The sequence below is a fragment of the Esox lucius genome, chromosome 8 (genome assembly GCF_011004845.1).
Source record: "Esox lucius isolate fEsoLuc1 chromosome 8, fEsoLuc1.pri, whole genome shotgun sequence".
Classification (NCBI taxonomy): domain Eukaryota; kingdom Metazoa; phylum Chordata; class Actinopteri; order Esociformes; family Esocidae; genus Esox; species Esox lucius.
In genome coordinates, this window is record NC_047576.1 from 18,373,820 (window position 1) to 18,391,101 (window position 17,282).

Consider the following 17,282-nt stretch of genomic DNA (forward strand, 5'->3'; position numbering starts at 1 on the left):
AACCCTCCTGTTCGCTTAGGACCCATTCTTTTATCAAAGAGGCAGGTTTCAGGAATCAGGATTAGTGATCTCAATGCATGCCTCTAATGAAATGACCAGAATAGATTGTGTATTTCTGGCACTCTTATTTGGTTGGCAGGTCAGTCATTAAGGTGGAACAGGAGCTCATGCAGTGTGCATCAGACAGGAGAAAAGGCGCTGGGTCGTTGCTAAAATGGGATGGTGAGAAAACCCAGCATATGCAGAAATACTTCATGCCATATAATGTGCATTTGACCTCTAAGTGGAGAGACAATATCCCCACTCTGTTGCAGCCCTCTACAACATTCCCAGCGCTTTCTTGGTTCTCACGCAAGGAATTTGAATGTTTAATCTGTTCATTCAGTCAGACTTCCCCAGACTGATGTGTGCGCCGGCATGGTGAGACAGCTGAGCGTGCATCACTGTCGTTTCCCCTTCACTGCCTGACTAGACACCACACACACTGTAAGTAACATACTATGCCCAGACACTCGCAGTATTTTAGTCCTAATTTAATGATCAGGGTTTACATGTATATGAAAACTGATTCTTATACACTGGCAAAACAGAACTGTCAAAGCTACGAACTTCCCTGAAGAACTTAATCTTCAGGTGAGATGCAGCCCTGCACATCTTAGATTTTAGGAACTTGCGGGTAAGAAGTGGGCACTTCCAAGTTAGCTTTATATTGGATCTAGTGGCACCCTACTATAGTAGTATACCTATGGTTATTCTCAACAGAGCTTAAGACATAAGAATTTACTGGAAGGTAATGATTTCCTTGAACAAGAACTGGGTGCTCTTAAGCAAGAGACGGATGTATCCTTGTCAGGCCTTTGTCCCCAGGGAGCTATGTGGAATGTGCAACTCATCTGATGTGTGATTACAGTTTCAATCGTGGAATGATTCTCTAATTTACTTGGGCGTATAATTTGTACAGCTGCAACTAATGATGATGTTTCAGTCGGAAATGTAATTTGGATATTATTATACTCAACTTGTTCGAACATGTCATCTAATTTTGGTAGGTCTTAACTGTACTGTTTTGCAATAAGTACGTGGTTACATGACCACTAATAATTATCTCTACATTATTTCCACTGTATGCGTATGTTTTATTTTTTTTATTTTTTTACCGTTGCAATGTGTCCGTATCCCAACCTAATTTGAAAAGCATGATTAATTTCGAACTGGTTAACAAAACCACAACAAATAGAAAATATGATAGCAGTAATAAAAATAATAAAAGTTAGAGATTATACATTAAAACGAACACACAAAACATTGTATACAATGTATACCTGAAAGCAACCTCAATGAACGACAAACGTTTTTTGCTGAATAATTCTAAAAACGTGTCATTTTACCCAGTGCAACAATATAACGTCCCATTAAACAGCGGGTTGGTGAATTTCATTGAAGGGATGTCTGTTAAATTGAACTTCCAGGAGATGGACACAGTTTTTTTGGCATCTTGGTAAACCTTAGGATGTCTCAATCAGTCTTGACCTTGGTGGCTGTCAATCACGGTCTTATCTTTAACTAATGCCACCACTGCTAAACATCACATTTTGAAAATGTGGCTGTGACAATGGACTTGTTCTCAGGCTTCATGTGACACAGATTCACTGGTGGCAACATCAGGTGGTGACTTCATTCTTTCCTAACAAAAGGGAAGCGTTCAATAATGTTTAACCAGTCTTCCAGGGTCAAGAATGTTGCCCCCTGGTGAGGGGACAGAATTCCTGACGCAAGTGATCTCCGCTTTGAAGTAAGCTGTGATACCATAGCATCCCGCTTTTTAAATCCACTCACCCAGCTATGGTAGGATCCCAGACTAAACTAACCTGGAGGGTCACTCAAAGTTTACTTTCTCAGAGACGTTGGCACTCGATGAGCGCCAAAGAAACTGAATCTATGCAGCTTAAACTGTTGGGCACAAAAGGGGGCTCATTTCTCTCTGGGCTTCTTGTTCTGTGTGTGTGTGTGTGTGTGTGTGTGTGTGTGTGTGTGAGAGTGTGTGTGTGTGTGTGTGTGTGTGTGTGTGTGTGTGTGTGTGTGTGTGTGTGTGTGTGTGTGTGTGTGTGTGTGTGTGTGTGTGAAAAACACGCAAACACCCACGCAAGTACATAGAGACAGAGATAGAGCGAAAGTGCTTGTGCGTGGGACACTGAGTGTAGGGAGGTGGAGGATGGGTCATCAAAAGCGTCAATAAGATTAGGGGACAGCTTTTCTAATCAATGACGTATTGTATACCTCAAGTATAATTAATGTTCATTCCCCAAAATAGATAAGTTATTAGTTAAAATAGTTATTTTATGTCAATGTTGAAAAAGTATAATTTAGCCTAGCTGAAATATCAAACACATGTAGCTGAACAGCACAACATAGTGACGAACACCACAATGGAAATTAAGAGTTATCATTTTATTATTGTTGATCGTTAATTTTACTCGAGATAAATTTTGTTTAGACATGTTTATTTAGTTAAAATTAAACATTTGAGTTCGACATTAAATGTTTGCTAGGCAATAGACAAAAATAACATGTTCGAATGTTTTTTTATTGCAATCTCCTCCTGGTAGGTCAATATTTAACGCTGACTGTAATTGTGGTTTTGTTAACCAAATGTAACTTTTTTAGATTATTTATATTTGCAACCAGACGATGTACAAACTTTGAATCAGAAACAGTAGCCTACGTTTAAAATAATGATTTCCCGATTATCGTTTCATAGTTTATATGGACTGTAGGTGGCTTTCTAAATCAGTCCACGTTCTTTTTTGATTCCGTTTTTAATGCAACCCCACAGGCTCCATCACAAGATCTTATATGATGCCAAGAAAACATTTAAAGAAGCAATTATTCCATTAGCCTAATAATGTAAGACTTGATGTTCCATTTTCCTGCTTGCGATTTATCACGGTATGAATAGCCAACCATGCTGCCCATATCTGTCTGATTCCCCAATAACTGGCTTCATGAGAAACTAGAGCGTTTTAAGCAGAAGTGTAAAAGGTACAAAGTAAAAGTACTTCCCTAGTGTTGACCAGTACTTGGCTGTTTTCACCAGGTGAGGTAAGTTCCAAATTAAGGGCTTGTTTACATTATGAGAGAGAATAAAAAACTAGACTTATGTTAGTTTGCATAATAATTTCCATAGCGTTTGAATTTATACCCGCATATTCCAGATCTACCACGCGGTGGTCAATTGCGGGAAAAACGGTAGGCTATAAGTGACAAATACACAGAAACTTGATACCGTTTGGACACAATTTTCTACACACTATAGCAAAACTCCGCGTTGGGCTCCTAAATGAACTCCATTTACCTGGTGATTTAGGTCTTAATTAGAAACTTCCCTCACCTGGTGAATACAGACAAATACTTTTACACCTTTGCATTTTAGCTATTACTAGAACTTTACTAGAAGAGTATTGTTGCTTTACATCCTGTAGCAGCCTAACATGACCGGTTATTATTTGGACACTTAACTTTCTTCACATTTTAACTTCAATATATCAAAAAACCCAGTAACGTATTAAAATGTGAATGAGGTCAAAGGGTCTGAATACTTTCCGAATGACCTGTAACGTAGGCCTGGTTATTATGAAAGTCCGCGACTTGACTATAACCACTACAGGTGAGTGTTTTCTTTTAGGCTCAGTGAACTAAACGCTTATTTGACTGTTGTGTGGATTAAACAAACGTTTTAATTGAGCTGACTAAAATTGCAAATAAATGGAACATTCATTTATTTAAAGATTCAGAAATCCATTTATAGGCTTTTTTTTTTAAAAGGGAGAAAATGAACTTGTGGCATTTGAATGATCTGGAATAGGTCTGACGCATTAAACAGGGCTAAAGGGTTTTGAATAGGAGTAGTGGCGTGCTAAGTGAAGCAGAGTAATTATTGCTTCATAATTGTGTTCTTTTTCTTTTAAACACCATGTTGAGGAGAGCCACACTTGGAACCAGCGCGGTTGTGACATTTAGGGGGCCAGTCTTTGTACTGAACACTTCAAGTTTAAAAAACAAGGCCAATTGAATCTGTAGAGCTCAAAGCCCAGACCATTGTAGGCGAACACATTGAGTTTTGATTGGGGACAATGGTGTTTCTCAAATTTCTAGCAAAAACCCATACTCCATCTGTGATCTCAATGAACGACCATTCATGGGCTACCTTCTTTTCTGTGCCATTCGTTTGCAAAAGAGGCAGATGTGGAAGGATAGAGTCTGCATTTTAATTGGCTGTGCGGATCTAACACACAAACGCTCGCGCACACGTATACACACTACTACTAAAACTGTTGACTTGTAAAAACTGGTTGCGCAGAATAGCTGTATATTACATTAGTTGAATGTAATTGTATTAAGTCTACTATATAAATACGTAGTGAATATAAAATCACATATGTAATGCATTCAAACCCTTACAGTTAAGTTGTTTACAGACAATCTTTAAACACAACCAATTGTTCAAAATATATATTTACTGCGAAATTTAGTACATCGTTTTAATCACAAAAACACAAACTTTTGATATTTTCTCAATGTAGCTGTTTTAACCTCTCAATATACAAAAAATGCAAGGTACATGGTATAATATGGTTCTTTAAATGTTTATATTGTTTTTATTCTATTATTGATCAAAAGTATTATAATAGGCTATTACCATATCGGGACTGCAATAAACGAAAGAAATTAAAAAGATTTGTTACACAGTAGTTTGCATAAAACGTGTCCTATGAATGTGTCCTTCGGTTCTCACTGACATCGCAACAAATACCCTAATTGTTCATCCACCTGGGTATAAACCGTTTGGCATGATGAATCCAACACTGAATAAGGATGGTTAACGCTCATGGCATTCAGACATCACCCACCTGTATTGTAATAATGTACTGTACGGTCCTTACTATATGTATAGTAATGGTCCTTTGACTCAGTTTGCAAGAGCATGACTCTTGGAGTTGTGCGTTCGAGTCTGATCACAGTATCACCATACACTCTTCACATAATCTTTCTCAATGTTTTTATTAAACAAACTAGTTCAAAATATATAGATTCACCAAAGATTCTCTAAAGGTCAGTTTGATGGGAAAATGTTAGATAATCAAGTCAAAATAAAAGTGCAAAATGGAATGTAAATGTAATTACTTTATATAAACATGTTATGCAATTCCATATGTATGAAAAGTTTGGTGAAAATTTTATTGTATTATTTGGTTGTTCTTAATTAAAAATGAGCTTAGAGTTGTCTTAATACTGCCTTTATCATTATATATTTTAAGGTGAGAAAATATACCAGATATTTTTTTAAATAATGAAAGAGAACTGTATTAGCGTCAATAATTATGTTGATATTAAGCGCACTGTCCTATTTGTGTTGGTGGATGTAGCGCTAAGAAAATCTGTTTGATACATGTATTGAATGAAACAGATTTATATCCTTAAGACTGAAGAACGATAGCCCGTTTCCTCTGCAGTGCCAACCAGCCATAAGGGCAAAATAAACGTCTAGTCTATTAAAGTCCGTGTGACTTTAGAGGTTGCCTGCCCGCACTCAGAGGTAAGTAAAATGTTTGTCAGTGAGAACTTAATATACGCAATGTTGGTGTTATCCCTTCTTGGAAATGCGTGCTGTGCAGTGCCTCAAGGGTGAGGAAAGAGCTCAAGCGTTTCTTCTGGAACTACTCTCAATAATTGGGAAAATGCCACCATTCTCTTCATCTCCATCGTCAAAGGAAGAGCCATAGAGGTTAACAACATAATGAGCACTCCGTGAGCAGATGAAGCGTATACACGCACTTGTTTGGTATTCCCAAACACTGTGCCGCTTACGTAGGCAAATACCCTCGTGTAACAGCTACTCCAACCTGTGTCAATTGCAAAAGACTATGGGTCATTCTTGAATTGCGGTGGTTAAGGCTGTACCTTGGCTTTGTAACATCTTTTTAAACATCACGTTTTTTGTTTTGTTAAGGTTGTATTTAAATATTACAGTTGTCTAATAAGCGAAAATGCTACAAAACATATAGGCTATTTCTATACATTGTTAAAATTGGGGAATAGAAAATGGCTTGTCTCATTGAAGTGTAGAGGTGACTTAAGATTTAGAGATTTTTTTCTGAAAGCAAGAGTGGACAAATGTATTCAATCTGTATAAATCAATACAATTATTTTCTAGGTTTTCTGCTATTGGTGTTTCCATATTCATAATTAAAGATTATCCGGGGGAGAGCTATTAAAAAAATGAATTAATATATAAAAGTATTTTTACAAAGCATTTGCCACAAAGTGATTCAAGAAATGAATGCAAAGTGGGTAGGAATCACGCCCTTTTAGTAGGATATGTCATATCTTCCATTGGTCAGTGTTTATATTGTGTGTTGGTGTAAATCAATTTAGATAATCTAGATATAGTAAATCATTTCTGAAGAATTGTGTGCCATCGATTTAAAAAAAGTCCTAATTTAGGAACACCTAAAATGTCTCACTTAGGGTAAACCACCCATGCACAATTGTTACCATAATAAGATACCATATTCTTAAACTATATTTCAATTAGTCAAGTACATTTATTAATTATTTCCGAAATGCCCTGTACAAATACCCCCATAATGCAAGAACGACCTGCATGTGATTTCAGTCGTAGACCCCAGGAGGCAATCCGGGTCCAGCCGTGGTAAAACAGCGAATGAGGTCGCTATAATACCTCTCCAGGGTGCAGCGGGAGCAGAAGCATGCTGCTACATATGTTGGGTCAAGCATTCCTTTTGTGGCCATGTAAAAAGGTGTAAAACCCGTCATTTGTATCCTTTCTTAAAGAAATAAAAGCCTCGGTTCGGCTTTTGATGCATAGGCCTAATGAACTGTTCAAAGAATGTTGAACTTCTTAAATGTCCACAGTCACTTTTAATTGCGCTTCAGCATTTAATTGGAAACCATGAGAGAATCCAGATTATAATATTTTATGGTAATATAGGCCTGCTTGATGCTTCTCTAGATGTTGTTCCATGTTTCAGCCCATTTTATTTTAGACTTAAACCACATGCTTATAGGATTGCCTACTATTAACCAAATGTAATAACCAAAAAGTTTAATACATTAAGGTTCTGTAAAATTAGTTAACTTACCAAAGCATGCTACTGTTTTAAACAAGTGTCTACTACGCCTTAGTTGTCACCACCTGGTTAGCTTAAACTTTAAAAACGTGTTTTAAAAAAATATATTAAACCGATTCTCATATCTAATAAATTATCCACAATTCACTACTGTCAACAATATCCCATAAAACTGAGGACCTAGTTTGAGCTAGCTTGAGAGGGCTAACATACTAGCCATGAAGTCTGTTTTTTACTAGCAGTGAAAGCTGTTTTTATCGCTTCCACGTAGCCTACTTTGAGCCTTCAATGTTATTGTCAAAACAAACTTCAAGAGATAACTACAGTAAAATGATTATCCTCTTAAACTTTAACCTAAACTTCAAAACAATCACACGAGAAATACGTTATTTCAAGCCTCAAATTTTGGGCATTTCTTTATACTGCTAAGAGCCAGTCTAGACTATAAAACAGCTGTTTACAACAATTTTGTAGGGTTTTGCATAGACCAAGGGAACGAACTCTGTGTTGGATGTTGGTTGACCACCTTTTATGTCGTCATTACTCTTATGTCTCTCCAGGGATTCCACAAGTAAATCGTCAATGAAAGTAGTTTAGGGTAAAGTTTAAGAGGATAATAGTTATACTGTAGTTAACACCAAAGTAAGCACGTTTTATCAATTCCGACAAACTCAAAAGCATTGGATTCTGATTCAGTGGCGTTTACAATCGCTCACCATCCCAGATTAACATCTAAATGCATGTACTACTGCCCCTAGCGACAGTACTTACTGTAAGATTTGAGGCTTGACTCTGTAGGTGTAAACAAGGACTCAATCCTCAAACTTGTATATGCATTCCTGGATATGTTTTGTAATTCAAGTAGTACAACACAAAATACGCTCAGCAATGCAACGATGGAAGGCTAGCGCAACATTCCAATATACATTTACTTCCGGTGTACACGAGCGCATTGACGCTGCAGGTGTGAAGGTTTATCTCTGCAACAGCTAGTTAGCTAGCTAGCTTTTGATGTGACATTTTCAACTTCATGTGCTGCACTGGAACATTTAGAATTGTCCCCAAGCCTCTGCAACATTGTTAGCATGCTACTTTCTATGAGTCAATCTTCAGTCTGTTGGTCCACAAAACACTGTATCTATGAAATGACGCTTTGTTTGGGTCTTTGTCCAATAACTAACACTATTTAATGTGTCAAATAAAAATAAATTATAATCAAATGTTGGGTGGCTCAAGTTAGCTTTTGCTTAGTAGCGGCCTGAAAATTATCTGCACACATTTTTGATATTCTCAAATGTTTTGAAACCCTGTGACTATGGACTTTTGTTGTTCTACTGAGATTAAACTTCAGTTCATGAAAATAACTAAATGTATAACAAACCAAACAAGCAAGCTAGCCAACTGTCTAGCCCAGTTTGCCTAATGCAGTAAATTATATTCTGAAAGGGCAAGGAACAGTGTGCACGTTTTCAACTTATCACACAGCTTTGTGAGCATGAGGGGTTGTCATTGCAAATATAAATCTATAATTGTATTTACATTTTGCAGAAATGTTATTCAAATAAAATTGCTGTCACAACTTTTTGTATTCTAGCCTACATCTACATTTGTATTGTTACCACAGCCCCCCTCACCTCTTTTTGAAAGATTATTTCACCCTGCCCCATTTACATTAAGCCAAATCTACCCTGAAATGTTCAGAAGACATACAAAACCATTCAAACGTTTGGGGTCACTTAGAAATGTTTTAGTCCATTAAAATAACATCAAATTGATCAGAAATACAGTGTGAACATTGTTAATGTTGTAAATGACTATTATAGCTGGAAATAGAATATATATGTTGGTGTACAGAGGCCCATTATAAGCAACCATCAGTCCTGTGTTCCCATGGCACGTTGTGTTTCCTAATCCAAGACTTTCATAAAAGACTAATTGATCATTAGAAAACCCTTTTGCAATTGTTAGCACAGCTGAAAAGTGTTGTGCTGATTAAACAAGCAATAAAAATGGCCTTGAGCATTAGCAATTGTGAGTTTGATTACAGGCTAATAATGGACAGAAACAAAAAACCTTCTTCTGAAACTTATCAGCCTATTCTTGTTCTGAGAAATGAGAGCTATTCAATGAGAAAAACTGACAAGTAACTGAAAGTCTTGTATAACGTTGTGCGCTACTCCCTTCACAGAACAGCGCAAACTGACTCTAACCAATATAATTGAGTTGGAGGTCCCAGTGCACAACCGAGCAAGTGGAAAAATACATTAAAATGTCTAGTTTGAGAAACAGAAGCTATCACAGGTCCTCAACTGGCAGCTTCATTAAATAATACCCACAAAACACCAGTCTCAACATCCACAGCAAAGAGGTGACTCTGGGATGCGGGCCTTCTAGGCAGAGTGGCAAAGAAAAAGCCATATCTCAGAGGAGCCAATTAAAAAAAAAAAAAGATTAAGATGGGCAAAAGAACACAGACACTGGAGAGAAGAAGACTGGGAAAAAGTGTTATGGACAGACACATCTAAGTTTGAGGTGCTCAGATAACATAGAAGTACATTTGTGAAACACAGACCAAAGATGCTGGAGGAGGGCTTGACGCCATCTGTTGAGCATGGTGGAGGCAATGTGAAGGTCAGGGGGTGCTTTGGTAGTGGTGAAGTGAATAGTTTAAGTGTGAAGTTAGAAATTATTGGTTGTGGATTCATCGGAGAGGGATACAGCCCTTAGCTGGGGAATATTACCAATATACCAGAAACCTCTGAGTTACATTTTTGCTGTTATCAATGGGTTACTAATTAGATCAGTAAAAGGTGAAGTGATGTCACAGCCATACAGTGGTCTGGGTCTTATACCAAGCATTCACCCAAACCAATAAGCATTCAGAGTTCAAACTATTCAATTTATAATTTTGAATAAGGACTGATGCAAACATCAAATACCGATCCAGCAAACCTTTCAATCCTTGGTTACATGGGATACAATATACATTTTATTCTGACAGATGTCGGTTTATATTTACATGATAGGACTGTTAATTTCAAAACAATTTACCAAACCAAAAACTGTGGTTTACTTCTATAACCCAGAGCATATTATAAATATATATTTTTTTGATCACCACAGAGGTGCATGTTCCACTCTGCTCCGCGCCCTTTTAGGCGCTGCGTTTTCAGCATGGGGACCTGCGGCTCACTGCTCATTGTTTACCTACTAAATCACAGTAAGCAAATGCCATCTGTTTCCCCGCTGCTGTTATCTGCACCTTTAATTAGGCTACCTAATAGAGACGACATTAACCTACATTTTTTGACATTCAATGTAATAATCTCGGTACTGGTGAATTGCCCAATTAATAAGTAGTCTATTTGAGTTTAAGAAATTATGATGTGCCCTAATATGTTATATAAACCGTGAGGATCCTGAACAAAGTAAGTTGATACATAAAGATATGTATTAAATTAACAACAAATATCTAATAAACACAAACACATGGGTACCCTAAATACTAACCATATTTAATGCTTTTGTAATTAAGTTTATATATTACATATAAACATACAATAATGTGTAATGCTAAAGCTTAGTAGAGAGAACATGTATAATGTTTAGTTTTCTGCAGGCCATCATGAAATAACACATGATGAAAAATAAATGAAATAATTGTATTGAATTGATCCACTTCAACATTTTATCAAACGCTTTAAAATATTAACATTATTTAATCGATCGTCATGGTAATGGCTTGATATGCTTGACGCCTAGAAATAGTTCGTACAAAATACGAGTTACACAGATGATAAGATCATGAAAATTTAGGATGTAAAACTATATATGACGTTGTTTAATCCAATGTATAAACCATACCCACATAGGTGCACAATTTGATTATAAGGATGTGTCAAAGAAGGCGTGAATCCAAAAGGCACCATCAGATCCCGAGTTTACCTGGAGTGACAGCAGTCGACAACAGCATCTCCAGCCTCCAACAAGACCTTATTGTCTAAAAGTACAAATGAGAAATGTTGGTATCTTGATAGGAAAATGTCAACAGTCCAGCGAACAATATAAAACAAAGTAATAATAATAGTTTTATACAGACCACGTTGGAATTTAGTTTAGAAATGTTATCTTTAATTGCAACATTGGAGAACATTTTCAGAAACTGTATAATACTACTACTACTACTAGTAGTAGTAGGCCTACTGCAACTACTAAACATAAAAATATAATGCGTTATCATTAGCACTTAATTTGTGTATAGCCCAAACAATGATTTGTGCTGCTTTTTGCACGTTGACTGCTCGTTTCGTAATAAAGATTAAGTCTGAAACTAGGATATTTTAATGTAGAATACCTCAATCGTTGATTTGGCTAACGGAAAATATTTCCTAGGCCTATTTACGAACTTAGGCCTTTTAGCTGTTATGTTTCCTGTTTTGGTGCCGCTTATATTATCCAAGCGTTGATGCGCGTATGTACGCACTGGACCGTATAGCCCGCTGACCAAAGGGGAGTTTGACAAGCAGCAATTATTGTAAAATGGTTGTCCTGAAAAATATTTCCAAGTAAAAGACCAATATCCAAGTATATTATGTTTTCAGATGTTAACACATCTTCAAAAGATGTCACTGCAAAAATATAGTCTTCAAATGACGAGTTCGTTTGTGAATTGTTTATTTAGGTACAGCTTATATGCAGCCTATAAGTTCAGTATAAAAAAGATTCAGGCATGTTGATATTTTATTTAGTAGCTTTGTTGGTGAATTCCAATATTTTTTTTATTGTAAAATGAAAACACTAGCGCTGTATGTTAGACTACTGTTATAGTAAAACAACATACTTGTATTATTTTTATTTATCTAATAAAGTCGTTATTTTGTATTTTTATTCACAAAATGATACCAACTGTTGCACTGCAAAGACCTGTGGGTGAGAAATATTTTCACACACTGTAGACTAATTTATTTTAATCATTATATAAATGTCACTTACCTTAAGTTGACGGAAACAACATTCTGTTTCATAACTTTTCTCAATAAAATAATTTAGGCCTAAATACAATTTAAGTATCAATAAATGTTTTTTTTTCACAAGCAAGATAACTACGTGATGATATAACATAAACAAAAAAGATTGAGGTAAATCAATGTCAATTTTACATTATAGCCTCACTATGACTATGGAGAAAATTGCATTTAATTTTATGTTTCGAATCGCTCATGCTATTTCCCATAATTTAAAAATTCGATGAGAAAAATATATTTTAGCTCTGTGGGATCCGCATCACATTCTAAACATTTGTTATTTGAGAAAGAACTCAGGTGGACACAGTTGAAAAAGGAACAGGCCAATCAGATTGCACCTTGCCCCTTTGGCCAATGACAGGCGCCACATTGTTGTCAAATTTGTCTAATGAAAACGTAGGAGCAACAATAGAGAGAGGGGATCTGTATCTAGTGGCAATCTCTTGAGTAAGTTAGTGTCGCTCGCTAGTGCGAGTATAGCCATCTCCGCTTCTTTTGATGAAACTGATTTAAGAACACTGATTTCTACAAGGCACTCGGATTTTTCTTCGTTTATTAATTGCCTTTTTCGGTATAGATTGTTTCACTGTGTTTTTGTAGATTGCTCATGCAAGTTGACAGCAGTTGACAACAGATACATTTTCTTGGTGAAGGCTATACGCACCGTTCTCGTCAATGGACGGAAAACACCAGTAGAATATTATTTCAGAGGTTGTGCAGAGATGTTGACAACTGTTCAACTTGTGTGAACGGTTCAACGTCCTACTCCCCCGCATTAATACAAGCCTCGCTAGGCTTTATCGTCACGTAAATTTTTCCAATTGATAGAAGCTATTGGTCAACTACAGGGCATGGATCTGAGACCAGAGCTCTCCACGGCGCCATCGGGATCTCAGGTCCACCCGGGAGCCGGAGCATCTGTCAACATCCCGGTCTCCATGGCCAGTAGCCTCCTGCGGGGTCCGATGCTACTCCATCGAGCAACAGAAAAGTATCCTCGCACCCCGAAGTGTGCCCGGTGCAGAAATCATGGCGTGGTATCTGCACTTAAGGGCCATAAACGCTACTGCCGATGGAAGGACTGCATGTGCGCCAAATGCACGCTTATTGCCGAGAGACAGCGCGTAATGGCCGCACAAGTGGCTCTACGTCGACAACAGGCACAGGAAGAGAACGAAGCCCGGGAGTTACAGCTCCTGTACGGGACAGCAGAAGGGCTTGCTCTGGCCGCCGCCAATGGCATCATTCCACCTCGTCAGAATTATGAGGTCTTCGGTAACGAAAGTACCTCAGGTGAGTTGATATATATATATATATATATATATATATATATATATATTTATTCTCGGTGTCCTATTCACTAACACGGATCTGCCTATATACTTGTTGATGTTTGAACCTATGTCAGGTTGTTTTATGAGTCAATATTGTGATTTTTGTATTGGTGCCCTTAAGGGTAAACTAATTGTAAAGGATCATTAGAGGTAAAGTGTGTGATGTTCTGCAAATTGTTATAGCACAAATTACCAATTGACCTACGAAACTTTGAAGTGACAGTGATTAGCTTGGTATCTCTAAAATCAAGCCGATTCAGCGCATCTTTAATTTTGACTCATCCACTGGTTTTATTTTCCAGAATCCAGCATGCAGAAGTATGAATTGTTTCCCAAATCCCAATTGTCGGGATCAGTGAACCAGCAGCAAACCGTGGGTAAATCAGTTTCCACTGACAGCGAACCAGGCATCTCCTCCCCAGACGCACGTCATGGCTCGGGCTCTGAGAATGGAGACGGAGAGTCATTCATCAGCTCCCCAGTCTCCAAGGCTCTGAAAGACGGAGAAGATACTCCCGGTTCGATTAGCCCCATCGGCTCTGATTCGGGATCGGAGACCGACAAAGATGAACAAGAACCATCCCCGTCATCTGCCGCTGCAAGACAAATGAATCCCATCGACATATTGACCAGAGTGTTCCCAAGCCACAAGCGCAGTGTTCTGGAACTGGTTCTACAGGGCTGCGGGAAAGACGTGGTGCAGGCCATCGAACAAATTCTGAACAACAGTGGACAAGCAAAGGCCCCCCAGGAGACGTGGACAGCGGAACGGATGCTCCAGAGCACACAGCCGCCCCTCTCCTCCACTCCAAGGCCCATGTTACCGGGTGCCATGACGCTGAGCAACCGTTCCGCCTTCTCCCCTCTACAGCCAAATGGGCCACACTTTGGCGCGGATCCTAGCACCTACCCCCTAAGCACTCATCTGGGACTAAACCCCTTGCGACTAGCTTACTCGGCCCACAGCAGAGGGCTCACCTTCATGACACCCTACTCCACCACGGGGTTAATGCCAACTCTAGGCTTCAGGCCGCCCATGGACTACGCATTCAGTGACCTCATACGAGACAGGACACTCCTGCACAAGGACCAGGGCTACACCAATGGGCTGTATGGGCCTCTCGTCAACAATACCCCTGACAAACCGTGAGACAGCGCTTTGATGCATTGTGTCATTAGCTCAGTTGTTTTGGAACTATGATTCAAGTGGACACATTTAGAGAGGGACGATGTATTTGTTGTCACAAGTGTTGAGTGTTCTTGAGAGATCAGTACCGCGATAGCTACTCCTGTACATAATGCCCTGCTTTTATTAGGTTTGCTTGCCTAAAATGGCACGACAAAACAACCTCACTTAAATAAACACACCTTTGTTTACTCAGAGATAGCTTATTATTCTGTACCATCAATGCCAATCATAGCTTGTTACCTCACTAAAGAGGTAGCAATCCCCCCACCCCACAAAAAACTCAGACAGGCAAACAGTTTATCACCCTTTAATGTATATGCAGTCTCATAATTTTGGAGTGCGTATATGGACACATACACATTCTAACTTAGATGTGATTCCTGTAAATTGTGAGATTGAAAAAAGGGATATAACCCCCTTTTTTGTCTGGGTTGTTGGATGATCCTGGTGCGTTTGTCACTGCAGTTACCTTAACATTTGAGTTATACATTTTTTTTACTGGAAGGAAACGTACAATTATACGTAATAACGAATTATTGGTCAATCTTAATTAGCAACCTACATCCAACAAACGAGGTATAATTCGGGTGTGTTAAGTTATTATTAATGTGTCTTAAATTCGGACTGAACATTACAATCGGAACGAATGATGTTTTACAAATCTTTTCTGACTTCTCTCCAACCGTAGCCTACAGTGTATATTGCATTTGATTATATAAGATGATTATATTATAATTGTGTGTATTTTATCCAGCATTTATCAGCTAAAACAATACTTCTCTATTGGATTTATTTGTGCTGAGCAAGTCCATTGCTCGTCTGTCAAGAACTGTACCGTCATGTGAAATTGCTGGAAATAAATGTTATTTTATAAAAAATGACTGTCAGTTATTTACGAATTGACACACCCACACGTTTGGATTGCTTGAATTATTATTACGTTTATTAGACCGTTATTCGATTATTATTATTGGGCCAACGATTATGATCAAACCTACTATATCTACAAACCTACAATTAGGCTATAAATGGCAGTCATTATAATAAAACACTTATTATAAATAAATATTATTCATAATTTCTGTCATGTCATCTCGTTGGATTATTGTTTTTCCCCATTATACACTTATATTTTTAAGCTTATGCTCTCTCTATTGCTATAAACCTAGTCCAAAACTTTTTGACCGGGGAAAGCGAATTAATGTTTAGGCTAATGTTTGATTGTGTTCCGTCCAAATAACAAATGGAATCTGAAACCCTGCACGTCAGGCCGCTTTTGTGTTAGAAGAACTTAAATAAACTGGCTTGCCTCAAGGAATTCTATTAATTAATTTAAACCATTATTTATCAATGTATACTGGTTAAACAATATAATACATTTGTCATAATCCATGCAAAAACAACTTTAAATTGTTTTGTAAGCGCACATTTTGACCTAATGTATATTTATCTTTCATATTAATCCAGGTATTCAGCCTTGTACAATTTACAATAATTAATTAATCATTCTCTATTTTGTAGCACATCACTATCCCAAACAGCAATTATATGTAAACACTGTCGACTTATGTGTCCTTATAGAAATTACATTTTCTTTAACCAGAGCGAAAAGCGGTGTGAAATAGCCTAGCCTAGCCTAGAAGAACACAACAATTGTGATACAATTAGCCCTGTTTTCACAGGCGGGCTATTACAGTCCAGATGTCAAGCAGAACAGCAAACCGTATTGCATGTTCCACAGACTGTCTATAGGCCTAATCTGTTAACAGTAAACATTACAAATACAACAAATCTCCCATTCCTATATTTTGCAAATATTCTGACCAGACACGGAAAATACATTACCCCTACTTCACCAGTTAGGTTACCTGAGAACACGTTCTCATTTTCGACAACCACCTGGGAGCGAATAAGGTTGTCTCCCTTACAGACAAAGCGACATATTTTTCACTTTGCAGACTTTCCGTAATCTGAAAGCTCTAAACCGGCAAGCTACCTGCTACCTTAATGCAAATGGATGAGTTAAATTTTCAATATAATAGATAAGCCTAGCTATACTATTTCACTGCGGTTTTTGAAACACTCATTTTGGAATGATTGAACTGAAATCCTGTTCCAGCAAGGCCCTATGCGTCAGGCAGTCCACATGTCCTTACAACCGCCTTCTGAAAGTCTGCTATATTGGTCAAACATACTTCCAGATCAGCACAGCAAGGGGTACTCGACAATAGGCAAAGTCAAAGGTTCAGGTTGGTTTACTGGGATTCATCCCTTTTTACAGCTTAAACCTAGGCGCTGATGTGTCAATTCTGATCTCAACTGTATACGTGGGAGTAGAGTATATCCGGGTGTGGGAGGAAAGAAAACCGTTAAAACTTCGTTGAGTACAAGTGCATGTAGTGTCACAGTTACGGCTATTTGAAACAAATTCTAAACATGATCAGAGTACTCAAACTCAAACGCTTCGCCACGCACGAACGTCGTTTTTCTCTGTAGCGAAAGACAGCGAAGCTGAATATTTCCCTTTCAGTCGGCAGGCACGCTTAGCCCAACACATTCCGTTTGACTACTTCATAATGTATATTAA

At 37.9% G+C, this 17,282-nt stretch overlaps 1 protein-coding gene across 1 annotated transcript; it reads left to right on the top strand.

Moving 5' to 3' along the window:
* Positions 1 to 12,597: 12,597 nt before the first annotated feature.
* On the top strand, positions 12,598 to 15,573 carry dmrta2 (DMRT-like family A2). Its single transcript, XM_010897801.2, has 2 exons — positions 12,598 to 13,465; positions 13,809 to 15,573. Exons 1-2 carry the CDS (start codon positions 13,024 to 13,026, stop codon positions 14,654 to 14,656), a joined length of 1,290 nt encoding a protein of 429 aa, XP_010896103.1. The 5' UTR covers positions 12,598 to 13,023; the 3' UTR covers positions 14,657 to 15,573.
* The last annotated feature ends 1,709 nt before the right edge of the window (positions 15,574 to 17,282 follow it).